Below are 27,239 nucleotides of genomic sequence, written 5' to 3' on the forward strand. Positions count from 1 at the left end.
AGAATTGTGGGAAACATTTTACGTACAAGTCTATCCTTGTCATGCATCAAAGAGTCCACACGGGAGAGAAGCCATACAAATGCCAGCATTGTGGGAACTGTTTTTCTCGGCAGTCTCACCTACTGACACACCAGAGAATCCACTCAGGAGAGAAGCCATACAAATGCCAACATTGTGGGAAATGTTTTTCTCAGCAGTCTCACCTACTGACACACCAGAAAATCCACTCAGGAGAGAAGCCATACAAATGCCAGCATTGTGGGAACTCTTTTTCTCAGCAGTCCTGCCTTCTGACACACCAGAGAATCCATACAGGAGAGAAGCCATACAAATGCCAGCATTGTGGGAACTGTTTTTCTCAGCAGTCAACCCTACTGACACACCAGAGAATCCACTCAGGAGAGAAGCCTTACAAATGCCAGCATTGTGGGAACTGTTTTTCTCAGCAGTCAAACCTACTGACACACCAGAAAATCCACACAGGAGAGAAGCCACACAAATCCAAGCAGTGAACGAACTTTATTTTTGTAAAGAAGGAATACAAAAATCTTTTTTCAATTTAGCAGTGCTAAGAAAAGGCCCTCATGATTTTATTTGTACGGTTTTTATGTCCATATGTCTGTTTATGTTATATTTTGTTAAGTTTAGGTTTTCATTGCTACTAGTATAGATGATCACTTTGGGTTATAAATTTGGCTGGGGATTATGGGCTGTGGTTTAGGTTAGTTAGACGGGGGACTGGGATTTATTGCAGCTAGCTAGAATAGCAATGATAGCATTCAGAATTTGTGGGATGTTGGCTGAAGAAAGTTGGGGACCGGTAGTAACAGAAAGGGAACTAGCTTCTTCGAATGTCTGGGGCGGGGAGAGATTGTGCGTGTGAGAAGGATGGCAAAGTGGGGCTGGTTAATAGTGGGGGATAGATGATGGTAATTGTAGGTGGGGGCTAGGTTTGGTAGAAGGTGGAGTTTTAGGTTTTGGAGTTTCAGTATATTCTTTGGCTTGGGGAGGCCAGTTCTGGCTTAAACACTGAATTTCTGGCTGTGTTTTCAATAAAGGTCTTTGTTATTTCAACACATTGGACTCTTTGATGCACAGAAGTTGTGAATTTGCACAAAACTGACCCTTTCTTCTCCCCTCAGTCCTCAGCAACATTCCCAGCCATAAGAACAGCAGAGGCAAACACACATACATCTATATATATCTATATCTATATACATACAATATACACAGAGAAGCTATTTCCAAAGCAGAGTCTTCCTTTCCTGCCTTTCCTGGGCACCACTGTGGCCTCTTCAAAATCTCCTCAAAAGAAGGAAAGGAGGGAGGAATAAGGAAGGAAGGAAGGAAGGAAGGAAGGAAGGAAGGAAGGAAGGGGAGGCTGCTGAACCCCCGGCGCGCTCCTTCCCTTCCCTCAAAGGCTGCCAGTGGAGTAAACAGTAGCAGCAGTAAGGCCCTGGTGATCCCTGCACATGATCAAAAGGGGCCTTTGGATGTATGTGCGCATGCGCAGTCTCAGATTTTAAGGCAACTATTGACGGTGCTGAACCATATCCCTCAAACTCAGCATCTTAGAGGGTATTAAAACTGAGAACAGGTCGACATGGAAGCCAAGACCCATGATTGCTCCTGCATTCACCTATGTTCCAGGCCGCAATCTGCTGTGTCGATTGGACCTCAAGGGAAGCCACCGAGAGCCAAACAAGCTCCCTTTCTATAGTCCAGTCCTGGGTTTTCCGTCGGGGTCATTGGATTCCATGGTAAAAGGCCTGGCAGGAAAGTAGCTGAGGCTTACCTTCGCCAAAGTATAGTTTCCTGCTTTTTGGAATAAGCTTTCAAGCACTCGCCGATGTGGTCGCCTATCTCAACAGACAGCTGAGCATAAGATTCTCCAGTTCTTCCACCAAGTGCCCCTTGCCTGGGTTGTCCAGATCTTGTATGGCCTTCCTGACTGGTTGCATCTTCTCTTCGCACTGAAGAGGGGAACAAACAGAGAGGAGCCATGTGAAAGTGAAGGGTGGGAGGGAAGGTGGGAGGAATTTTTTTAACTTGCCTATTGCTTTGGACAGCTAAGTAAAGAGGAAAATCAGCTCATCTAAAATGTGATGCAGGAGAAGAGTTCAATGGATACTCTTTTCTGCATGTTTTCAGCAGAAACTAACCCAGAGAAATGCTCTTCTCCTGAGGTCTCTCCTCCTTCTCTCAGCCTCAACTGACTCAACTCCCACCTTGGCCAAGATTCCCAATTCTTTCCAAGGAAACCAACCAAAGAAACACATTCTCCTTGGTTCCATCTGACCACTTCTCCATGAGTCCAATGACATGGGTTACATTTCTCTTAATAGGATGATTTCAACTGCTTTTTAACATTTCACAGTCATCTCTCAGGATCCACAGATTCTGCATCTCAATATATCCCCCAAAAGCCAACCCTGATTTTGCCATTTTATGTAAGGCACATCATACTACAACCCCATTGTTTGTAATAGGACTTAACATCCACGGATTTTGGTTACTTCATGGGGTCCTGAAACCAAACCTCAGCAGATACTGAGGTCAAACTGTAAATAATCTTCAAATTCCACCATACAATCAATAAAATTACAATTCAAACATACATCACACTTGTTCTTATTTTTGTTCTTCTTATTATTATTATTATTACTGTTCAGATGACACATGCATTTTAAGAGGCCAGAAGCTGCACCAAAGCTGCGCTCCAGTCCTTAGGATTGTAGTGTGGCTTTGTCATGGCTTCTGGCCTCTTAGGACACATGCATCATTTAAATAGCATACCTCCAAAGTGACCAGAAGCAGCTTTATTTTGGCCTGTCTGTATCGGCTCTAAGTAAGATAAATTACAATACAGATAAGAAAAAGGAAAAATGGGCTAAAATGAGGGTGGAGAGGCTGAGGGGAGAACCTCTATCTATGCAAGGTAGCCAAGGTATTGGTAGCAATAAAAGTGTCAGTGACAGTGAAAAGCCCTAATCTGGAAAGGCCTGCTGAAAGAGATCTGTCTTAACAGCCTTTTTAAAGGCTTCTAAGGTGGAGATGTGATGGATCTCTTCTGGCAGGTCATTCCAAAGACTAGGAGTGGCAGAATAAAAGGTCCTCTGGGTTGTTGTAGCCAATCTAATCTTAGGCTTTAGGAGACTTTTTCCAGTGAAGGGAGGATTGTGTGGAAGAAGGCACTCCTGCAAGTAGTCTGGACCCAAGCCATGTAGGGCTTTAAAGGTTACAACCAACACCTTGTATCTTGCCCAGACACTAATGGGCAGCCAATGGAGGGATTTAAGATCCGGTGTAATGTGGGCAGTTCTAGAAACTACAGACTACAAATTCCATGATTTCACAGGATGTTGCTATAAAAACTGAATTCGGACCAGTGTTGCATGCAATGTAGTGTTCTAGAGCACTTGCCCCCATTCTATAGGAAGGGCGATGTGTCCTTACCCACAGAGGACACATTTTCATAGGTTTCCATCATCACCTCTTTGTACAGAAATTCCTGCTTTGGACTCAAGAGTGGCCATTCCTCCTCTGTGAAGAACACTGCCACATCTCAAAAGGTGATCTGCAATAGAAAGCACCCTTCGCTGAAAGACAGAGGATTGTAAATAACAGCCCCATTGCATCCTAGTCTGTCAAATTCCCAATGGCTCCACCACAAAAAAGGAGGTCTGGGCACTAACCTGTCCGGAGGTCTTCTTTCCTCCAGTTTCTTCCACAAAGGAGGAATTGAGGGTTGTTTCTCTTCTCTCCCTTCCTTTGGAAGCATCTTGGTTCTTTCCACACCTGCAGAAAATACAAAGTGTTTTTATGTGCACACATTTATGCAATCTTTCATGGACCACAGAAAATACAATTCAACAGCACTAAGGGCAAATCAAACCTGAACCTTCCCTAAAATTCAAAATAAATCCATTGGAAAGCAGGATATTAATTATTGATATTATTATTATTACTATTATTAGTCTTGCCTCCAAACCCTCAGAGAGAGAATATTGTGAATACTGAAAGACTAAGACAGTTCACTGGGCCTTTCGGGGCGTAGAGACCAGCATCGTTGGCTGGCATGAGGGCGAAGATGGAGTCTGCACAGCGCACTCCCTGACTCTTCCCGCATGTGTGATGCTGCACATTGCACCATATCACAGGTGACATCACGGTGTTCTTCTGGCGCTACATCCTGATGATGCAGAAAAGGAGTGGAGAAAAGCCACACCATTGGCGGATATGGCACTTTTTCCCTGGCGCAGAAAGGAGCTCCTTTTTGCCCCACGGAAAGGCCACATCAGGGCCACAGCGTAGCCTTATCATAGTGGAAAAAGGAACTGCAAAAAGTAGCGTGTTTGTCGTGGCCCTGATCTGGCGCTAAAAGGGGCGGCCTGTACATCCCCTTAATTTCCAGAAAATGGGGCTAGGATTGGAGTCCTAGGGTTGGCCCCAGACTTCATCACTCCAAAGATGTCAATAGGAGGAGGGCTGGGTAGGACTCATGGGTCTGATTGATTTTAATGGGTCTATTTTTAAATTTTTTCTTCCAATAATCTACATAAAATCATAATATCTAGATAGACAGCAATAACAACAACCATAGCAATTGCAATATTTAAATGTCTATATTTAATGTTTCCCATTGCCTTCCCCTAAGGCTGAGAGAGTGTGGCTTGCCCAGTCACCCAGAGAGTTTCTATGTTGGAGATGGGATTCAAACACTGATCTCCAGAGTTGTAGTTCCACTATGCTCAAACCACTAGGCCACACTGGCTCCTATATCATGGACATCATTTCACTGGACCATTGTATGCCATGGACTTGGGCAGCTTCCTCATCCATGGAGGTCATTTTGCAAGCCCCCTTCTCCTCCTCCATTTCCAGGCCCAGCTCCTTCTGCATACCCTCCATCTCTCCCAGTTTGGCAGGGACCCTCCCCTTGTTCATCCTCTGCCCTCCCACCTTTTCAGCTGCTCTTCAAAGGCCACAGTTTCCTCCTCCTGCTGCCATTTCTCCCCTTCTCTTGAGCTCACTGCCATTGCTGCAAACTGAGTCCAAAGGGCAAAAGGAGTCTGCCCTCCATGAAGACAGCCAAGGAGAAAGGAGAAGAGGGGCCCTTCCCAGAGGCTCAGGCAAAAGCAAACAGCTGCAGCCTCTCCTAGTTTGCCTCTCCTTCCTCAGAAAGAACCTTGCAATCTTGATCATATTCTGAGGTTATTTAGTCCCAGCCTCCCTTTGATTCTCTTGGATCCCTCTCCAAATTCTCAGGGCCCCACAGAGACTCCCAAGAGAGGAGAGGAGGCCTGGCAGCTGGAGAAGAGGGGAAGAGGAGGGGGGCTTCCTTGCTTCCAGCCCCCAAAGGCTGCCTCCCTACAGAAGACCCTCCAGACCCCATCCTTGGCTCCAAAATGGGGGCTCTTCCCTTTAGCCATCCTTTTCACAGAGGAACCAAATTTGGGGGTCCCCCATCACCATCTCGAGGCCCCCACCTTGCCTTCCCTGCCAAGGAATCCCAGAAGGAGCCCTTCTTCTTCCTAAGCAGCCAACGGTCAAAGCCACTAGCCTTCTAGAACCCTATTCAGGCTCCAAGCCAACCGCCAGCCTTTCCCAGAATTCCACGCTCTCCCTCCTCCCAGCGGAGGAGACTGGGAGACGGAGCAATGGGTGCAAACGCCAGGGAAAGAGAGTTTATTGTCTTAAACTTGTAATTCCAGTTGTGTCCCTTTATGAGGGAGAATGAGATTATTATTATTATTATTATTATTATTATCAACAACAATTATGATAATTAGTGTCTTGTTCCCAAAACCACAGAGCCTTGTGAAATCTCAAAGACTGTGTTTATCACACGGAGGTTTTTGCAGCTCTATGCAGCTCAGATCCGAAGCCACTGCGGGTCCAATGATGCAAATTCAGGCGACAACGTTTTGTGTTATCACACGCCATTCCTTTCTATGGGGCTCTTTCCGTGGGGCTTCCGAAGTGATTCCAAAGTGACCCCTCATTTTGCTGAAATCGGTAACAAGCGAATGCACAGAAATCGCTTCCAAGCTCACTCCGATTCCACTCCGAATTGGTCTGGTGTGGAATGTAGCTTCGCTTCTGCTCTGTTTCACCACCGCAAACCCCCGGTTGCAAATTTCCCATGATGCAGCGCTGCAATTCCCCCCATTTCCTTCCGGTGCTCCTTTCACTTTCAGGGCAACCAGGGGGGTGCGTTGTTCGCTCCATTGTTGCTGGGATAAGGCTGAAACCTTTTGTGGGGAATTTAAACATAATACATGTAACATTTATTAAATCACAAACATAATACAAACATTGATTATCAAGAGGTCTTTCATTCACTCACAGATTCATACAATACTCTCACACACTTTCCTTCCGCCGGACATTGATCAGTTGTCCTCGAAGGCTGGGGATGACATCATTGCTGCGCATTTGGTGCCAACAAAATTAGGGTGAAAGCCAAGGCTCCTTATACTTTTCTTCTCTCTGGCTTTTGGTTGCTGAAGTCTTGCAATATTGCCGCCCATTACTCAACTTCTTCTTTTCGGGAGGAGACAGCTGTTCAAAGGCAGGTCGTTCTGTTCAAATTAGTCCATTGTCCTGTCAGTTCCTCTTTATTGTGACTCAGGAGAAAAGGCACCTTCCCGGTCATAGTTCGACACACCTGAACAACACCCGGCTTCAGCTTCCTAATTCCTCAGCCTTTCCTCATCTCAGTTGCCAAATCCCTCCTTCACATCAATGCTCTGCGCAGAACCATCTTGTTTAGTTCTTTAGCTTGTTTTAAAATACCATTCCTTGGTTCTTTGGTTCTTCAGCTCTGGGTTTAAGTCAGAACTCACACATTTCTCTTACATCTTTAACTTGGACACTATCCACTTCATACGGTCCTTTAATTCCTTTCTGTATTCCTCCATTCAATAAACTTCTACCTGGGGTTCTTCTTTGCTGGGGCAGCTATCAAGCGACTCCCCCACTGCCAGGTCCCAGGCTGTCACTTTCCCCCCCTGACAGCCTTCCTTTCCCCAGTTTGGGGCCGGAAACCCAAATCCTCCAGTGGTGGCCTGGGTGCTGTGAGCTTCAGGGGGTTTCCCAGTCTTGGGCTTGGCCCTAGTTCCTCTGAAGAAGGCACCTGCTCAGACTGAAGTCACAATAGTACCGTCTCAATCCTTCATCCAAGGAGCATCAGACTGAAGTCACAATAGGCCAGACTCAGTCTCTCAGGCAACGAGAATCAGCCTGAGATCACAATGGGCCAGTTTCAATCCTTCAGGCAAGAAGCATCAGCCTCAGCTTGCAATGGTCAAGTCTCAAACGTTCAGGTAAGTAGCATTAGCCTAAATTCACAATGGTCCCATCTCATTGCTGCAGGCAAGGAGCACCAGCCTGAGGTTGCTATATGTCACGAATCCCTTTATTCATGCATTTATTAATTTAGGGATTCATGCCATAAGGGTTTAGGATTAAATTAGAGTTAAGATAAATGGGATTTATGGTGGGTTGAAATAATATGTTTGAATATGTGCTTTAATAGAAGATACTAGAAAGAGGTAGAGAGATCATGGCTAAAGTATGTTCTTGTTTGCTAGGATTGGAATGTGTGGGAATCACCCTTCTAACAGAAGCTGGAGTTTAAAAGACCGGTCTCTGGAAAAGGAGGGGGAACATAGAGAGTTATTGGTATTTTTATATTGTAATATGTTGTCATGGGTTTATGCTTATTATATTTTCATATGGTATCATATTAGATTGGGATTGATGGGGTTTCATATATATATTGTTAAGCCATAATGTTAATTAAAACTATTGTGTCGCTGAGTTTTGTGGTACAAGGCCACAGGTGCAGTGGTTGAGATAAGGCACATGAGAGCTTAATTGTTTTTAGAAACACTGCCAGAATCCCGGATGAAGGGCTATCTAATTAATTAGCTTTATTGGTTATAGGATGGGGTTAATTGATATGGTTATAAAAGTGAAATGTATATACATACTTTCTTTCATTCCTGACAAAAAATGTCACTTCTATTGCATGTATCTTCTTTTTCAATAAAAGCTGTTCCTTTTTCAAAGTAGTGCCTTTTGTGTTGCAAGATGGGCTGCAATTAGGACCCTGACAAATATCTCTCTCCCCTTCCATTCTCCCTGCTATCCCAAAAGAGCTGGAGAGCATACCAAACCAACCACAGAACCTTTCCCTGCTCTTGTGTAATGCCAGGTCAGATAGTCCAAGATCTCCTTCTGGACGAAGAGGCTGAGCTGCCTTGTTTCACGGAGACCTGGCTGGGTGATGATAGCTCTGCCACCTGGGATCAGGCCTTACCAGCCGGGTTCTCAGTCTTTGAGCAGGTAAAGGGACGTCACTTTGGTCCATAAAGACAATCTTGCTTTGGCCAGGATACCTATCCATAAGATGGATCACATCAAATGTATTTGCCTCAGCTTAAAGACTAGGGAAAGTCTGGGGATGCTGTTGGTTTAATGTCCATCCCGTTGCTTAACATAAATACTCTCTGGAAAAGATAACATCAGAATTAACACAAACCGGGAAAAGAGTGACGTTCCTGGAGGAAGAATATAAAAAATTGGGAAAAGAGATAGAGAGATTAACAAAAGAACATACTGAAGATACAGCAGAAAGAATTAAATTAGAGCAAAGATTTAGGGAGAGATGTCTTAGAATAAGAGGTCTTCCCGAACAGAAGGACGAAGATCTATATAAAAGGATAATAGCAGCCTTGGCTGAATTTATGGACCTAGATAATGAACCTTTTCTCCTTGAGGTGGACAAGAAGTTTAGAGTAAGGTCCTGGGTCACAAAACAGAAGAGACTGCCCAGAAATATCGTCATTTATTTTGTTTGGACTCAAATGAAAGAAGCAATTCTCCAACAACACTTTCATACAAGATTCAACACTGAAGAAAATGAAATTTTGTTGTTTAAAGATATCTCTGGAAAAGTGTTAAGGAAGAGGAAGGAATATGGACCACTGACTAAGATTTTGCGCAGCAATGCAATCTACTACAAATGGGAACTAACTCAGGGCCTATCTTTTAATTCAAGCAAAAAAGATACCAAATCAACTCCGTACAAAAAGCAAGACATTTTCTACATGAGAATGAAAAAGAACTTAATAAAGGGGACAGTCAGAAAGAAGAAAGAAAAAAACCCGGGAAAAGGAGAAGAGGAAAAGGAGGAAGAGAGCTTAGAAGAAGAAACAGAAGAAGGAGAATTGCTTAGGAAACCAGATCCAAACACAAGAGAGGAAGATATAGATGGAGAATGTGACGATGAAACGGGAAAAGGCAGACATCCTATCATTGAATGTTAAAGGAATTAACAGACCCCAAAAATGAGGTAAACTTTTCCATTATTAAGGGAAACAGAGACTTGATGTAATTTGCCTTCAGGAAACCCAGATAAAGAAAGAGGATATAAGATTGTTAAAAAACGCCAAATTGGGGAAAGAATACATAGCAGCCTCAAAAAAGAGGGAAAAAGGTGTAGTGATTTATGTAAAGGATAAATGAGAATCTAAAGAGGTATTCTCAGACCCCAATGGATACTTGGTTGGTGTAGAAGTTACTTTACAAGACCAAAGGATCCTAATGGTGGGAGTTTATGTACCCTTAGGAAATAAAGGCCTGTTTTTTGGTAAATTGAAAAGACAAATGCCAGACCGTATGTGCGATAGGACCTTAATGATGGGAGATTGGAAAGGGGTGATAGACCCCCAGATAGATAGAAAAGCAGGCAACGAAACATACTTAAAGCAAGGAAAACTGCCAAAATCTTTCTTTGAATCAAAAGAAGCCTTTGCATTAGAAGATACTGGAGAATGAAGTATGGTCTGTCTAAGGATTTACGTTCTTTTCAAACACCCATCAATCCTGGTTGAGAATAGATATGTTCTTGACTTCCCCAACTATTAGCACAATGGTGGAAGCAGGAGAAACCCTACCAAAAATCCTATTGGGTCACAAACCAATTTTATTCTCTTTGAAGAGTAAACCTAAGGAACTGATATGGAGAATAGATGAGACTTTGTTAAAAGATGGAAAAATTCTAGATAAAGCAAAAACAAACCCACTTAAATCCTTCTTTGAATAAAATCTGAATGGAGAAGTCAGCCCAGAGATTGTTTGGGACACAAGGAAAGCGGTAATGAGGGGTTTCTCTGTGAAACAATCTTACAAAAGGGAAAAATAATAGAGAAAAGAATTGGAAAGAACTACAGGAAAAGTTAAAGGATAAGGAACAATTACTGAAAGAAAACCCCTAAAACAAAATGATTCAACAACAGATTAAGAAGATTCAAAAGGAAATATCCACAAAGCTAATAGAAGACCAGGAGAAAAAATCAAGATACGTCAAACAGAAACACTTTGAGAATGCTAATAAACCTGGCAAATGTTTAGCATGGAAACTGAAAAAGGAAAAGGAGAAACGAATCTTTTCAGGTGTTAAAGAAGGGGTTGAGATTTATTCCAACCAAAAACATATGAAAGAATGTTTATATAAATATTTCACAAATCTATACAAAGAAGAATATATTTCCCAGGAGAGGATACAAGAATCTTTGGACAGAGAAGACGTAGTAAAGATTGACGAAGAACAGAGAATCGAACTTAATAAACCAATAACGGCTCCTGAGATGCTAGAAGCAATCAGTAAAACCAAGACGTCGAAAGAGCCAGGGCCAGATGGCCTAAGCGCAATGTATTACAAGAGCTTACAGAAAGAGCTAATTAAACCCTTGTAGAAATCATGAATAGACTCTCACAAAGAAGAACGGCTGACTCTCGGAAGATAGATGATATTGCACTGATTCCTAAAGAAAGTAAGGAGCTGTTAAGGATTTCTCTCCTTAACAACGATTATAAAATCTTTGCAATGGTCTTAGCAGAAAGATTTTTGAAAACCCTACAAAATATCATAAACAAAGACCAAACGGGATTCCTCCCAAAAAGGCACCTTAGAAACAACACGAGGAATTTACTAGATATTATAGACTTCTATGAAAAGAAAATAGATTAAAAAGCAGCTATTATTTTTCTTGAGGCCAAAAAGTCATTTAAAACAGAGACCAAGCGGCTGGTTAAACAAGGATATAAGTTTACTTTTAAAACAGAATAGTCAAAGGTATCTTTGAGATGGAGTTGTTACTATGTCTTCTTTCGTTACATATATACAGGTCTGGTTTTAACTCTATAGTAATAATAATAATAATAATAATAATAATAATAATAATAATTCCGCCATGCAGGCTATACTGTCACTCAAGAAATGATGTAAGCCAAAGCCCTCTTCCTGAGTCTGGTTCCACTGAGTCTCTCTTCTCCAGACTCTCCAGAACTAATCCTGTCCCTCTCTGGACAAAGCAGTTCCTTAAGTAACCATCCCTCAGGAACTATGGGAACCCAGTCCTCTCTTGGACTCTACTGTTCCCATCCTCTCTATCACTATCTCCCCACTGAACTCCCGCTTCATCCCTCAGGATTGCAAACCCTAACTGACTCCACCCAACTGCCAAGCGGAAGCTTCAAACTCCTGATTGGCTTAGAGTCTCTGGCTTCTGATTGGCTGGTTTGTAAGTCAGTTCGCCACACGCCTCCCCCCTTTAATAGGTTCATTGAGACACAGAACCAAACGGTTCTATGGTCCAAGGAACTCCCAGTTATCAATTATACTTACCCATTATATATAACATTATACACACATCAGGTGACACATGTGATATATTTCATATACTTGTTTTATCAATAACCATTTCCAACTTAAATATCTTGGTATTTTCCTGTATGTTCCCCTTTTAAACATATGTCTAATATCAGTTCTACCTGTTATAACAACTTACCATCATTTTCTTATATGTTTAACATATTATAACCATATCCCTTATCAGTTGTTGAGTTTTAATATTTTAATAACACTTAAATAACCTTTTTTCCCAACTTTAGATCTTTATATGTTCCATTTAAATGTTGTTATCAAACATATTTAATCTTTTAGCCCTTTTCTCTTATTGATGGAGCATCATCTCCAACCACTTTGCCCCGTTCCCAGTATGGTTTTGAAAACATTTCATCTTCCATTATACTAATGGCAAACTACAATATATTGGTTTTCCAGTCTATCAACTCAATTATATCCTTGTCCTTTTTAGGAGTCTTCTCTGGATCAGTCCTTGTAACTGACCGCGTGTTTCTTTTTTCCGGCTGTGGACTTAACACCTCATCTAGTAAAAAGTCTTTGCTTCCTCCTGTGTCACTGGACCACATTCCTTGAGTGCGCTGAGCAATCTTTACATCTTCTTCTGTAGACTGTAAAGTGTCCCTTATCAAAATCATCCCGTTCTCTAGATAGTTCATCACAATCTTTGGTCTTTTTCCCTCTGTTGAATCTCCTTTTACAGTTGGTTGATGGCTTTTGGGGTCCCACCAACGCTTGTCTGTCATCCGGTCATCACCAGTATGTTTGACAGCGAAGTTTATAGACGTGAACATGTTCTGCATATACACATCTATTCTTTCCACTTTTACTTTAAGATTCTTCCAGTCTCTGTGAACTAAACCTTTTTCTTGGGTTATATCACCCATTTGCCAAACTACATATCTTTCAACACTGTCCTATTTAATATATAGCTTCCAGAACCCTGAACTCTTTATTAGAACCTACAAAAGCCTGCTGTGATGTTTTTAATAACTACTTGGCAGACAAAATCTCTCAGATGAGAGCCGATTTGGATGCTGGACTTACGACAGAGGCAACAGGAGAGGTATCCAGAGCTTTTGCCTATACTCTTCTGGATGAATTTGAGTCAGTTAGTACAGAGGATGTGGCCAAGCGTCTTGGGAGTATGAAAAGGAAGACTTGCTCTCTCTCGATCCTTGCCCATATAGGCTGGCCATCCAGGTGAAAGATACCATCAAGAGGCTGCTAAAAACATAACTAATGCATCTTTGAGGGAAGGCTGTCTTCCATCTTGCCTCAAAGAGGCGGTGGTTAAACAACTTCTTTAAAAAGCCTTCCCCTTGACTTCTGGACAGAAACAATTACAGTCCAGTTTGGATCTTAATATTCTTAGGCAAGGTAATGGAGAGGGCAGTCACCATTCAACTCCAAGCAGTCTTGGAAGAAATGGATTTTTCTACATCCATTTCAAACTGGATTTAGAACGGGTTACAGAGTTGAGACGTCCATGGTCGCCTTAGTCGGCGATCTCGGTTTGAGCATCGACAGCTCTTTGAAAAGGGGAAGTGGGACCCTGCTGGTGCTCTTCGACCTCTCAGCGGCCTTCAATACCATTGACCACAGTATCCTTCTGGAACATATGGGAGAGTTGGGAATTGGAGTATTACATTTCGTCGAGTTCCAGATGCTGTCACTTAGGGACAGTTGTTCGACCAAGAGAAAGCTCAAGTTGGGCGTCCCTCAAGGTGCAATTCTGTCCCCAATGCTATTCAACATTTACATGAAGCTGTTAGGTGAGATCATTCGGAGACATGGGGCGGAGAGCAGGGAGACCTTGAAACACTAGTACATGCGCTGGTCACCTCTTGGATCGACTTCTGTAACACACTCTACATGGGGCTATCCTTGTGCCAAGTTTGGAAACTTCAATTGGTACAGAATATGGCAGCCAGGTTGGTTATGGGCTCTTCTAGAACTGCCCACATTACACCGGTTCTTAAATCCCTCCACTGGATGCCCATTAGTTTCTGGACAAGATACAAGGTGTTGGTTCACTCTGGAACGACCTCCGGATGAGATCCGTCCTATTAACACCTTGGAAGCCTTTAGGAAGGCTATTAAGACAGACCTCTTTCCAGACTAGATGAGATCTATTGACTTGCCTCCCCCTCCTCCTGACCCTGACCCTTGCCATCGTTAGTGTGATGGAAATTGCTATTGATGTATAATGTTCCTGCCCTCCCACCTCTCCTTCAGAAAACGACCCATTTCTTGCCCGAAAAGGTTTTTTTATTGTATTGTGTTATGAAAGTTTTAAATTTTCTTGCTGTTTGATAGGATTTTTAAGGGTTGATTAATGTTTTTATAATTGGGAGAAGGGTTGGGGGTTTGGAATTTTAATTGTATTTCTTAAATTGTATTTTATTTTATTACTGTAATCCTCTTTGATTCCTTTGAGAAAAGGCGGAATATAAATAATAATAATAATAATAATAATAATAATAACAACATCTCTTCAAGGGGGTCAAAAGCCCTTTCAGTATGCTCCCAGAACTGGGGGGGGGGGTGTTTCTGGGGCTGTGGGTCTCTCTGTTGGTCCTCCTCTGCAGGGTTGTTGTGAAGGAAAAGGTAAGTATGTGAGGGGGTGCCCAATCTGGATCCTGTGGGTCTCTAAGCCTAGTTCCCAGGCTGACAGGGGATTGCCAGAGTTTTGAGGTCCCTCCATCTCCCTCCTCTTGGCTTTGGCCAAAAGGATTTTGGCTCTTCTCCCCCCCCCAGAGCCCCCTCCCCAGGACTCCAGAGAAAACTCCCCTCCCCCAAGAAAAATGCTATTGAATCCTATCCTGTGCGATGCTTTCTATTTGGCACAAAACTCTTCCCCAAATGAGGCATCAGAAGAGAGGGTCTCTCCTCAGCCCCACTTTCCCCGAGGGAGGGGGCTCCTCAAAGACCTTTTTACCTTTGGATCCCCCTCCCGTCCATGGCCATGCCTCTCTCCAAGGGTCCCACTGGCCTTCATTTCTCATAATGACTCCCCAAGTACCCGGGACCCAAGGAATCCCCCAAGGAGGGGGCAGGGAAGGAAAGAGGGATATGACGCCTTGCAGGACCCCTGCCTTTCTTTGGGGGGAGAAGAGGGGCTTCTCCCCTCCAGCCATTCCTCTGAATGAACAAGGGCTCTCTCCACTTCCCTCCCTCCCTCAGAACAGACTGTGAGGGCAGAAATGGCTTCTGGGGCTGAGACTGTGCAGGCGCATATAGCCCCAAAGGCCCCTCCTCAGCATGCGCAGGGATTGCCAGGGCCTAGATGCTGCTGCTTATTCCGCTGGAGGCCTTTGTGGGAAAGGAAGGTATGTGCCGGGGTTCAGTGGCCTCTCCTTCCTTCCCTCCTTTCTTCCTTTGAGGAGACCACGATAGAGGCCAAGGTGCAGAGCTGGACTCAGGAGTAGGGTTGCCATTTCACGGTGGTGGGCGGGACTTTCCCGCCCCCTGGGGGGTGTGCCCGGTCCCGCCCCGCCCCCGCCCCCGCCCCCATTCCCGGGTGGCTGCCCGACTCTGAGCTCCCAGGGCTGCTGCCTGCCTTCTATAGAGTGCTGTGCAGTGCAGCATGTTTGGAGCAAGCAGCAGGACGACTGAAACGAGCAGGGCGGGGTCTGCTGCTCTGCCCTGCCTCTATTGGCCAGCCCTCTGCTTCCTTATTTGACATGCTCCAATGTCCAAGCAGGGAGGGCTTTGCACTCAGGCAAGCTTCTTTTAGTCCTTCCCCTCTTTCTCTTTCTCTTTCCCCTCCTTCTCTTCTTCTTGTTATTCCGTTTTTTTCTCCTCCTCTTCCCCTCCTCTTCCTCCTCTCCTTTTTCTTCCTTTCTTCCCCTCCGCATCTTCTTTTTCTCTTTCTTCCTCTCTCTAAGCCCCCCTCCTCTTCTTCTCAGGGGTCCAGGGCTTCTCAAGGCTTTGCCCCCATTAGAAAAGAAAAAAGGCTTTGGATCTGTCCCATAAATCCCTCCTAAGTTGAGACATACCTGGGAAAAAGAGGGGGCGAGGGGTTTGGGGGGGTTGGAGGGGGCAAGGAAAAGGAGGAAGGGGGGGAATTGCTAAGAAGGCTTGGGAGTGTGATGCTTTGATCTGGATTCCTGCATGGCAGGGGGTTGGACTGGATGGCCCTTGTGGTCTCTTCCAACTCTATGATTCAATGTAGTTTGCAGTGGCACAAGGGGCTGCCTGTGATCTTGCAAATGGATATGTAGTTTGCAATGGCAGAAGGGGCTGCCTGTGATCTTGCAAATGGAAATGTCGTTTGCAGTGGCACAAGGGGCTGCCTGTGATCTTGCAAATGGAAATGTAGATTGCAGTGGCACAAGGGGCTGCCTGTGATCTTGCAAATGGAAATGTAGTTTGCAATGGCACAAGGGGCTGCCTGTGATCTTGCAAATGCTATGCCTGCTTGGGTGTGGGAAATGTAGAATTGGGCGGGGGGGGGTGTTTGGCCAGAAAGAGACGTACATTTCAGCCTTCTGTCTAGGAATAATGCCAAAATGTCCTCCATTTTGAGCATGCCTAAGAAACATGCATTTATATTAACATTTTAAAAAAATTATCAATTTTCATGTGTCCTCCATTTTTTATAAAAACATGTCCTACATTTGAAAATGTGGCTCTACATTTGTCCTACATTTGTCCCGGCTTGGAGGTCCTGCCTTATGGCAACCCTACTCAGGAGGGAAAGGCAGGAAAGGAAGGCTCTGCTTTGGAAATATAGCTCTCTCTGTGTATCCTGTATGTTTGTGTCTGTGTGTCTGTGATGTTCTTATGGCTGGGAATGGAGATGAGAACTGAGGAGAGAAGAAAGGGTCAGTTTTGGGCAAATTCAGAAATTCTGTGCACCAAAGTCCAGTGTGTTGAAACAGTAAAGAACTTTATTGAGAACACATAGAAATTCAGTGTTTAAGCCAGAACTGACCACTCCAATACAAACAATATATTAAAACCCCTAAAACCTAAAACATCACCCTCTGCCAAACCTAGCCCCCACTTTCAATTCCCACAGTCTCCGCCTCACAGGTAACAAGGCCCCCTTTTGCCATTCCCAGAAACTAACCCTTTCTGTTAATACCTGCCCCCAACTTTCTTAAGCCAAAATCCCACACATTGCAAAAGCTATAATTCCCATAACTATTCTAACCAGCTGCAACAAATCCCAACCTCCCATCTACCTAACCTATACCACAACCCACAATCCCCAGCCAAATTGACAACCCAAAGCAATTATCTATACTATTGGCAATTAAAACCTAAACTTAACAAAATCCAACTTGAAAACATACAGAAATATCGACAGAGAAATTTTACAAATAAGATCACAAGGGCCTTTTCTGTATTCTGTATTTTTTGTATTCGTTATTGACAAATATAATGTTAGGATTTGTGTGGCTTCTCTCCTCTGTGGACTCTCTGATGTGCCGTTAGGTGTGACTTCTGAGGAAAACATTTCCCACAATGCTGGCATTTGTATGGCTTCTCTCCCTTGTGGATTCTCTGGTGTGTCAGTAGGTTTGAGTGCCGAGAAAAACATTTCCCACAATGCTGGCATTTGTATGGCTTCTCTCCTGTGTGGACTCTTTGATGTCTCACTAGGTCTGACTTCTGAGAAAAACATTTCACACAACGCTGGCATTTGTATGGCTTCTCTCCTGTGTGGACTCTCTGATGTATCATTAGGGTTGACTTCCAAGAAAAACATTTCCCACAACGCTGGCATTTGTATGGCTTCTCTCCTGTGTGGACTCTCTGATGTATCATTAGGGTTGACTTCCAAGAAAAACATTTCCCACAACGCTGGCATTTGTATGGCTTCTCTCCTGTGTGGACTCTCTGATGTTTCACTAGGTCTGACTTCGAAGAAAAACATTTCCCACAACGCTGGCATTTGTATGGCTTCTCTCCTGTGTGGACTCTCTGATGTTTCACTAGGTATGACTTCCAAGGAAAACATTTCACACAACGCTGGCATTTGTATGGCTTCTCTCCTGTGTGGACTCTCTGATGTATCATTAGGATTGACTTCTGAGAAAAACATTTCCCACAACGCTGGCATTTGTATGGCTTCTCTCCTGTGTGGACTCTCTGATGTATCATTAGGATTGACTTCTGAGAAAAACATTTCCCACAACGCTGGCATTTGTATGGCTTCTCTCCTGTGTGGACTCTCTGATGTATCATTAGGATTGACTTCCGAGAAAAACATTTCCCACAATGCTGGCATTTGTAAGGCTTCTGCCCGGTGTGGACTCTCTGATGTATGACAAGGACTGACTGGAAAGGAAAACATTTCCCACAATGCTGGCATTTTTGTGACCTCTTTCCTGTGTGGACTCTCTCATGACTCAAATGTTTTTCTGTAAAGAAGGACAATTACAGATGAGACTGAAAATCAGACTTAAGAGGAGGGTGTTACCACATGATTTAGCCCTCATTAATCCCGCCTTCTTAGAGATTAAATTAATAAAGTTGCTGTGAGTAACCCAAGCATGACCCTGCTGCTTATGCCTCTAAATCCATTGAATGGTTGCATTCTTACTCATAGGAGCTAGCAAAGAAGAGACTGTATGGGGACTGCCTTGAGGGAATCAGTGGAAGAAGATAGTCAAAGGACTCTTGAAAAAAAAAATTTAATTAAACATGTGCAAAAATACTTTGATTGACAGGTGGCATCATATCCTGTGAGACGGCCATAGACTGCTGAGTCAGAGCACATGGCATATGCAAGCTTACTGCAGAGGATGTTTCATGCTATGTTGCACCAGGTGATCACTCACAACCAATACAGTATGCAGCTCACATGAGGATTGGAGTGGATTGGATCTGAGTTGTGTGTACAAGGGATGGTGAAGTTGATGGAAGTCGAAGAGGAGAGCTTGTAAATATTTGTATTATTTTGCAACTCAAGATAGAGAAGCTCCAAGGATTTCAATGAAGTCGACTGTGTTTGTGACTTATTTTTAAGTGTGAAAAGTGGTCAGTGCATTGCCAATGCCTATATCTGGATATTTGCGTCCGTACTCTGCTATGATATTTTTGAGCTGTATTTGGTGCATCACCCTCAGATTGTAGTGTACATTGGCTTGTGAACGCGATCAAAATTCAGAGCCAACAAGAATCTGAGAGGCGGTGGGCTAATCTTTTTTGTCTGAGGTATTTGCATCAAACACCCATTGCATTCAGTTCGTTTCACACCATTCTTCCCCCACAAAGGAAATATTCTAAAGTGATATAAACCTTTCTGAACCCACAGTTTCTGCTCCCAAGCAGAAACCAATTTCAGTATAAATATCAGCCCCGACTTGCTGTTCTTCGGTGTCAGTCCAGTTACAGATAGACACTCTGTTTGTTTTCATGGCTAAACACCTCAATGCACTCACCAACCCCAATTGTCATGGGAACTACTGATCTCTCCTTATTTCAAATCCTCAACAGTTGGAATAAAGATCTGGATAGATAACATATCACCATTATCAAAGCCTTACATCTATTCACCACTCCCACCTTTGTTACCTAGTTCTTGTGTGTGTGCGTGAACACTTATATGTATGTTTCTGTGTGTTTTGCTTTCCCCCTAAATAAAACACAAAAACATATTTCAAATCCCACTGAAGATCTGTTTGATTCAGGAACTGCTATAGATTGGCTGAGTCCAGAGGTCACTATTGCCCCAGTAAAACTATTTCACTCTATTGAGCTAAGTACCAAACTCCCCTAAAAGCATAGCGCTTGCGTCCCACAACATTCCAGAATTGGCAGTTTAGGATTTGATATTTAGAAACCTTACAAAGTGGAGAATAATAGTGCCTCACTAAAACTAGAAATTTCACGATTCTGCAGGAAGTTGTTATGACAATTAAATTAGGTGTGAAAGGGAACTAGGAATGGTAGTAGAGCACAAGTTGAACATATGTCAACAGTGTTATGCAGCAGCTAAAAAGGCCAATGTGATCCTAGGCTGTATCAATAGGAGTATAGTGTCAAGATCTAGGGAAGTAATAGTGCCACTCTATTCTGTTTTGGTTAGGGCTCTCTTGCAATAATCCTGTGTCCAGTTCTGGGCACCACAATTCAAATAGATGTTGAGAAGCTGGAGCATGTCCAGAGGAGGGAAACCAAAATGGTGAATGGTCTGGAAACCATGTTCTCTGAGGAACGACTTAGGGAGCTGGGTATGTTTAGCTTGGAGAAGAGAAGGTTAAGAGTGGATATGACAGCCCTGTTCAAATATTTGAAGAGATGTCATATTCAGGATGAAGCAGGCTTGCTTTCTGCTACTCCAGAGAAAAGGACATGGAACAATGGATGCAAGCCACAGGGACAAGAGATTCATCTTAAACTTTAGGAGGAACTTCCTGAGAGTAAGGACTCTTCAACAGTGGAATATACTCCCTCAGAGTTTGGTGGAGTCTCTTTCTTTGGAGGTCTTTAAACAGAAGTTGGATAGCCATCTTTTGGGGGTGCTTTGAATGTCTATTCCTGCATGGCAGAGGACTGAAACGGATGGTCCTTGTGGTCTGTTTCAACTCTTTGATTCTATAATTCTAAAGTGGAATCATAGCTCTCTGACAGTGAATTATGAAAGGGCCCTCCGTCTTAACAGGAAGGGCAATGGATTCAGGTTCCTTACCCACAGAGGCCACATTCTCGTAATTCTCCATCATCACATTACTGTACATAAGTTTCTGCTTCTTCGTCAACATTTTCCATTCCTCTTCGGTGAAATATACCGCCACATCCGCAAAGGTCACCTGCAACAGAAAATAGCCCTCATCCAGAGAGTGACTAAACAAAAGGGGAGGAAAGCACATGGTGCATTGCAAATATTATTTGATCACTTTAGAATTCAGTCCAGGAAATAAACTTTAAATTCTGCAAGCCAGAAAAAAGCTACAGCCTTTGAGATCCAGTTTGTCTCGAATCCTATCAATATAATATACAATATAATAAAGAATATAATTTAGGCCATTTCTGGAATATTATTGATTGATTAGGATACTGACTATCCCAACATGTATAGTACATTTAGTCACCAATGAATCATTTAGCCATATCTCACCTAATTTCAGAGGTATATTTCATTGTTAAAAACAGTTCTGGGGAGTGCTCTGGGTTTGAGGGCCACTGGGCCCACCCTCAGTTTAGGCCTAGACATATTCTCCCATATCCCCCAGCATTTCACAGATGGGGAAAGCAAGACACATGTGGCTAAGCAACACCAGAAGGTGGTCAAGATGGACAAAGTTGTATGATAAAGATCACACAAGCGAGGAAGGGTACCGCAGTTTGCTTTTGCCTCCGTCTCCTGGCAAGGGCAAGACCCTGCTTCCTCCTCTCCTCCCTTCTTCCCTCTTTTGAGTGGAAGGGATGAACACTCTTTTGAACTTGGAACAAATTTTTCAGCAACTGAACTGACCTGAGGAGAAGGGGGAATGTGGGAGGAGGAGAGAGAAATAGGACATTTTCTAAGCCCCTGAAAAAATGAGGTGACAGAGGATTACCCAGGACTCTTTCTGCCAAACTGGGACAGTATGTTCTCTGCTTGCTTTCATGAGCCGGACCAGACATAGATGAAACTACTAGTAAGGATGGCAACTTACCAAAGAGCTGTTGTACCTCAGGAGCCTCTTTCTGTTGGAGCCCGACTCCCTCTGCTTGGCCTCTGTTTCGGCCATCAGGTGGGCAGGGGTCCTGGTGTCCCTGCACTTGGGTCACTTCTAGCAAGAGAGGCCCAAAGCCGTGTACAAGGAGGCCGAGATGAAGGTCCTGAGAAAAGGGACCAGGATTAGGATTGACTTGGCAAGAAACCCTGCAGCACTCAAAGACACAAAGAACAGCATCCTGCTGGTGACATACGCAGGTGACATATGCCTCGTTTGGCCCAATGCAGAGGTGGGCATCCCCTTCCTCCCTCTGCACCAAACAAAGCTCCCTGGACCTAGCATAGATTTACTTCAGCTCCCCTACTCAACAGATACTCCATGCCTTATTAGAGTGGGGGGGGGGGGGGATTAGGGGATGGGGAATTAGAGAGGCCCCTGTCTATGTCCCCATAGATAGATGTGAAATCAGTGCATCATAAATAAATAAACCATCTGCTGAAACCTGTAGAGGTCTCCAGTGCTTTTCCCCAGCTTCAGCCCCTTTCACAAGAAGGCTGCATGCACACTATAGAAATAACGCACTTTGAGACCGCTTTAACTGCTCAGTGCTATGGAATCCTGGGATTTTACCTTTAGGACACTTAGCCTTCTCTGCCAGAGAGTTCTCATGCCACAACAAACTACAAATCCCAGGATTCCATAGAATGGAGCCAGGAGTTTCAAACTGGATTATTTCTGCAGTTCAGATACATCCTGAGTCGATTGTAAAAGGATAGAAGCACCCATGTCTTGTTTTTATCCTCCTAATAATGGTTTTCCTTTAAAAAATTAAGTAGTTTGTTTTAGTCTATAATCCTTATTTTTGTTGTTTGTTTTATGTTTCATTCTTGGTAATATGAGTTATTCTGGTCTGTCTCCTGCCTTCTTCCCTGAAAATCTCTTTATAAGGAAACTGAGAAGACTTTTAAAACCTCCCAAAGGAGCCATTTTTGGCCTTTTTGGGGGACTAGTCTCCTCTTAGAAGCCAAAGCGCAATGTTTGTGAATAATAATAATAAGGCTTGTATGAAAACTCTCCTCTCCATTTCTGATCCCTTTTAAAACCCTTGTTCCCCAGAAGGAGCAGAGCTGTGTAATAACAAAACCCTCTCAGAAAAGACACACAAAGAGACACACTTCCTCCCTTTTGGCCCAAGGACCCTGGCCTCCTTCTGACTCTGGAGCCTCAGGAGAGAAAGAGAAGCCTCTGTTCAACTGAGGCTCAGAGAAGGTTCCGGAATATTATTCCCCACAATCACAAGCAGCACAAAATGGCCACCTCTGGCTCAGCACTTGGAGGCCTCAGTGCAGTAGTGAAACCTACAACTTCCAGGCCTTGTCCCTCTGCTCCCTCTCCCCTCTCTCTCTGCCTCCTTCCTTCCTCCTTGTCTCTGTCTCTGTCTCTGTCTCTGTCTCTTTCTTTCTTTCTTTCTTTCTTTCTTTCTTTCTTTCTTTCTTTCCTTCCTTCCTTCCTTCCTTCCTTCCCACTGTCTCTCTGTCCCCTACTCACTCTTCTGCGCGCAGAGCTAAATAGAGAGGCAGAAGCTCCTCCCCTTCTTTAATCTGGCCAATGGGAGCAGAGGAGCTGGAAGGCCCCGCCCCTGCCCCACCCTCACCGGCTCCTCCTGCAGTTAATATGGAACAAGGCAGGAGGGACTGAGGGACCCTGGAGCCCCAGCCACACTGGCGGCCATTTTGTGTTCTGGCAGCCATTTTGTGTGCTGTTTGTGACTATGGAGTATGTTCTAGAACCTTCTCTGAGTCCTCAGTTGAACATGCATAAACACACACAGATATACACACACACAGAGAGAGAGACATACAGACACACATATACACACATTATATATATATATATATATACACACACACACACACACACACACAGACATATATACACATACATATACTGTATATATACATACGTGTCACAACAAACTACAATTCCCAGGATTCCCTGATTTGAGAAGGGAATTGCCTCCACGCTTCCAGATCACAGCCCCAGAGAAAGAGTCTCTACAGTATATCAGCATTGCCAATTTAAGTCCACTTTTTCAGCTGCATTTGAATTTAATAATGATAATAATAATGGTGATGATGATAGATAGATAGATAGATAGATAGATAGATAGATAGATAGATAGATAGATAGATCGTGTAGCACCTTTGAGACTCACTAAAAGAAAAGTTGCCAGCATGAGCTTTCCTAGACTTAAGCGTACTTCCTCAGATGTATGGGAATTGTAGTTTATTGTGGCACCAGAGCTCTCTCACACAAAACTACAATTCCCAGGGTTCCCTAGCACTGAGCCAGGGCAGCTAAAGTGGTCTTGAACTGGATTATTTCTGCAGTGTGTCTTGGAACCAACTCAGGCTGCATCTTCACTCCAGAGACAATCCAGTTTCATACCGTTTTAACTGCCATGGCCCAGTGCTATGAACTCCCAGTAATTGTAGTTTGTTATCATACCAGAGTTTGCTGAGAGAGAAGGTTCAATGTCTCACAGAACTAGAATTCCCAGGATTCCATAGCACCGAGCCTGGGCAATTAAAGGGGTGTCAAACTGGATTATTTCTGCAGTGCGGTTGCAGCCGAACACGTTTCTATTTTGCATAAATCTTCCTGGCCCCCCTTCATGTCCAAATAAGTATCTTAAAGGTACAGTGGTACCTCGGGATACGAATTACCCACGTTACGAAATTTTCAGGATACGAAAAAAATTAATTTAAAAAAACTGTTTCGGGTTAAGAAAGTTTTTTCGGGTTACGAAAAAACTTTTGGTGCTTTTCGGCGCGATTTTACACCAAATCGCGGCTTTTCCCCATTAGCGCCTATGGGGATTCGGCTTGCGAAAGCCTTTCGGGTTACGAAATTGACAGCGGAACGAATTAATTTCGTAACCCGAGGCACCACTGTATTAGAAGGACTGAAAGATTCTTTGTTTGGTCCAATGGTAATTTTGAGAGTTGAAATAAGTTACAATTATTTTATTCAATTAGGTTTACATTTATTTGCTAAAGATCCACCATATTAATAAAAATATAAATAAATCCTATTATTATTATTATTATTATTATTATTATTAACATTACGGGAACTTTCAAGGGATTTTGACTGAATATTCCGTGTAATATGGGGTGGATTCCATGGATTTTGGTAAAACATGCCAGGAAATAAGTTTGAGGCTTCTTACCAACACTGGTCCTGCCCTGCAGTAAAGCCCCTCCAATCCCTCTCAACAGGGGACTACAACTCCCAAGTCTTCTTTCTTTCTTTCTTTCTTTCTTTCTTTCTTTCTTTCTTTCTTTTTTTGTTACTTTCCTTCTTCCTTCCTTCCTTCTTTTCTCCCAAGCTGCCTTGTGTTAGTGCTGTTACTGCTCTTGTTGTCGTTGTGTGCTTCTAAGTTGTTTCTGACTTATGGTGACCCTAAGGGAAGTCCATTGAAGGCTTTTCTTGGCAAGATTTGTCCAGAAGTGGTTTAGTAAGTGCCTCCCTCTGAGGCTGAGAGAGTGTGACTTCTTGCCTAAGGTCACTCAGTGGATTTCCGTGGCCAAGAGGGCATTCGGACCCTGGGCTCCAGGGTCATAGTCTAATTGTCCAGCCACTAAATCACACTGGCTCTTTCTTGAGGCTTTGTAGTTTTTTGTGGAGTGGCTCTAAGTCATTGCCGACTTCTGGGGAGCCTTCCCTGGGGTTTTCTTGGCAAGAGTTGTTCAGAGGAGGTTTGCCATTGCCTTTCTCTGAGGCTGAGAGAGTGTGACCTCTTGCCCAAGGGACCCAACTGGTTTCATGGAGGAGTGGGGCACTGGAGCCTGGACTCCAGAGTTGTAACCCAACACTCAAACCACTGCACCACACTGCCTCCCATTCCCATGTACAACTTGAGAAATAAGTGCAGACTTTTTTCTGTTCTTCATGTGTGTCTTCAAGTCTAATCCAATTTATGGCAACCCTAAGGCAAACTTATCATGGGGTTTCCTTGGCAGGTTTATTCAGCGAGGGGATGCCATTGCCATCCTCTGAGGCTGAGAGAGTGTGACTTGCCAAGGGTCACCTAAGTCCAAAACACACTGCAGGAATAATCCAATGTGAGACTGCTTTAACTGGCCTGGCTCAGTGCTAGGGAATTCTGGGAAATGTAGTTTTGTGAGACATTGAGCCTTCTCTGTCAGAGAGCTCTGGTGCCACAATAAACTTCATTTCCCAGGATTCCCTAGCACTGGGCCTGGGCAGTCAAAGCACTCTCAAACTGGACTATTGCTGCTGTGTGTTTTGGGCCTTTCTTGGCTGCAAACTGTCCATAGCCTGCAATGCATCTCCTAATTCTGCTGGCAGTCCCTCCCTCCCAACACTTTCTCATTTACCCCCAAAACCAGCACAAAGTTGGCAGATGGAAAGAGGTTTTAAAGCAGCATTTAAATCTGCACTATTTGTTTTTAAAAGACTAAATGTCCCAAATGCTATTATCAGTTTTGTAGCTATTATTACAGAAAGACGTAGAGTGCAAACTCCTCAAGTACCTTTATTTTCTGGAGTGAGATGGGCTTTTCCAACTGACTCTCTGTGATGATCTCCGGTGGTCCAAGCAGCCAAACCGCGGCCCTGCAATAATAATAATAATAATAATAATAATAATAATAATAATAATTTTATACCTTTCTATTCAGCCAAAAGGCTATCAGAGTGGTTTACAAATTGTTCATTAGACATTTAGACATCATGGCTTTTAGTCCAGCAGACCCTTAAATTCCTGAAATCTCGCTGCCATTATCCAGTGAAATATAAAAGGACTTCCCTTAACCTACACTGGGACCAGTTAAGGAACCTTATTTCTACTTCTTTACTGATCTTCCCAAGCATCAACTGAGCCAAGACACGTGTAAAAGGAGCGTCGAGTAGTAGATACTCCAAGGAGATATTTACTATAAATAACAAAATATAACTAAAATATGTCATACAAGATATTAAGGGTCTTGCAGGTACAATATTTGTAAGTATATAATATTCAATTCACACAAGCTATTAAAATAATAAATAAACCGAAGCCTCCAATTCTGAGACTAACTTCCAAGATCCGCTCTTTAACTCTCTCTCGATCTCCAACCGACACAATTCCCCCAACTGTCTCTTGGTCTCTCAGGCCTTATATCTCCTTCTCACGGAAGCTTCCAGAAGAACCTTTATCTTGATCTCTGATTGGTCAAGAGAGCCTTCCGTAGCAGTGATGTCATTCTGTGTTTGCATAAACCTCCCTTTACTGCCTGAAGAAGACCTCCATTGACTGGAGCCCAGTCATTACACTTTCCCAAGGCAAGGCTTGCCCCTATTTCCCAATGTTGTTCTTGGGGTCTGCCTTCCAGTTGTTTCCAGGTCTTATGGTGACCTTATGGGAGTCTCTGAAGGGGTTTTCTTGGCAGGTTCCTTCAGAGTGGGTTTCCCATGGCCATCCTCTGAGGCTGAGAGAGTGTGACTTGCCCAAGGCTTCAGTGGTTTTGGAAGCCTTTCTGCTTTATCTTCTGGAAGGCAGCTGAAGTATTGCTTCTTGCTCTGAAGAATGAGAGGAACATTATGGCATCCAAAAGGCTAACATTCTCTGGAGTTATGTCTGATAATATGAATATATAGGATTGAAATACCTGTTCATTTATTAAAAGGTTTATAGTGCACCCCATATCATAGAATCTCTTAGCTATGTCTCTTAATAGCAGTTAACCAAATTAAACAGTACATAAAATAAAAACATGAAACAAGCTAGACAAGGAAACTGTTACATGGATTTGTAATTGGTTGACTGGACAAACCCAAAGGATGCTCAGCAATGGCTCCTTTTCATCCTGGAGAGAAGTGACCAGTGGGGTGTCCAG

At 43.4% G+C, this 27,239-nt stretch overlaps 2 protein-coding genes across 2 annotated transcripts in view; one reads left to right on the forward strand and one right to left on the reverse strand.

The window, feature by feature from the left end:
• Window positions 1–27,239, forward strand: part of LOC149290385 (uncharacterized) — a 242,142-nt gene that overhangs the window by 162,951 nt on the left and 51,952 nt on the right. The window lies entirely within an intron of this gene.
• The window catches only part of LOC149290389 (uncharacterized), a 31,928-nt gene continuing 21,728 nt past the window's right edge, over window positions 17,040–27,239 (reverse strand). Inside the window, exon 3 of the mRNA XM_089489289.1 lies at window positions 17,040–18,003. Coding sequence (XP_089345415.1) covers window positions 17,111–18,003 — 893 coding nt within the window. The 3' untranslated portion in view covers window positions 17,040–17,110. The remainder of the gene's footprint in view (window positions 18,004–27,239) is intronic.

This window comes from Sceloporus occidentalis, unplaced genomic scaffold, assembly GCF_023333645.1.
Source record: "Sceloporus occidentalis isolate IW3139 unplaced genomic scaffold, rSceOcc1.0.p SCAF_39, whole genome shotgun sequence".
NCBI classification, from domain to species: domain Eukaryota; kingdom Metazoa; phylum Chordata; class Lepidosauria; order Squamata; family Phrynosomatidae; genus Sceloporus; species Sceloporus occidentalis.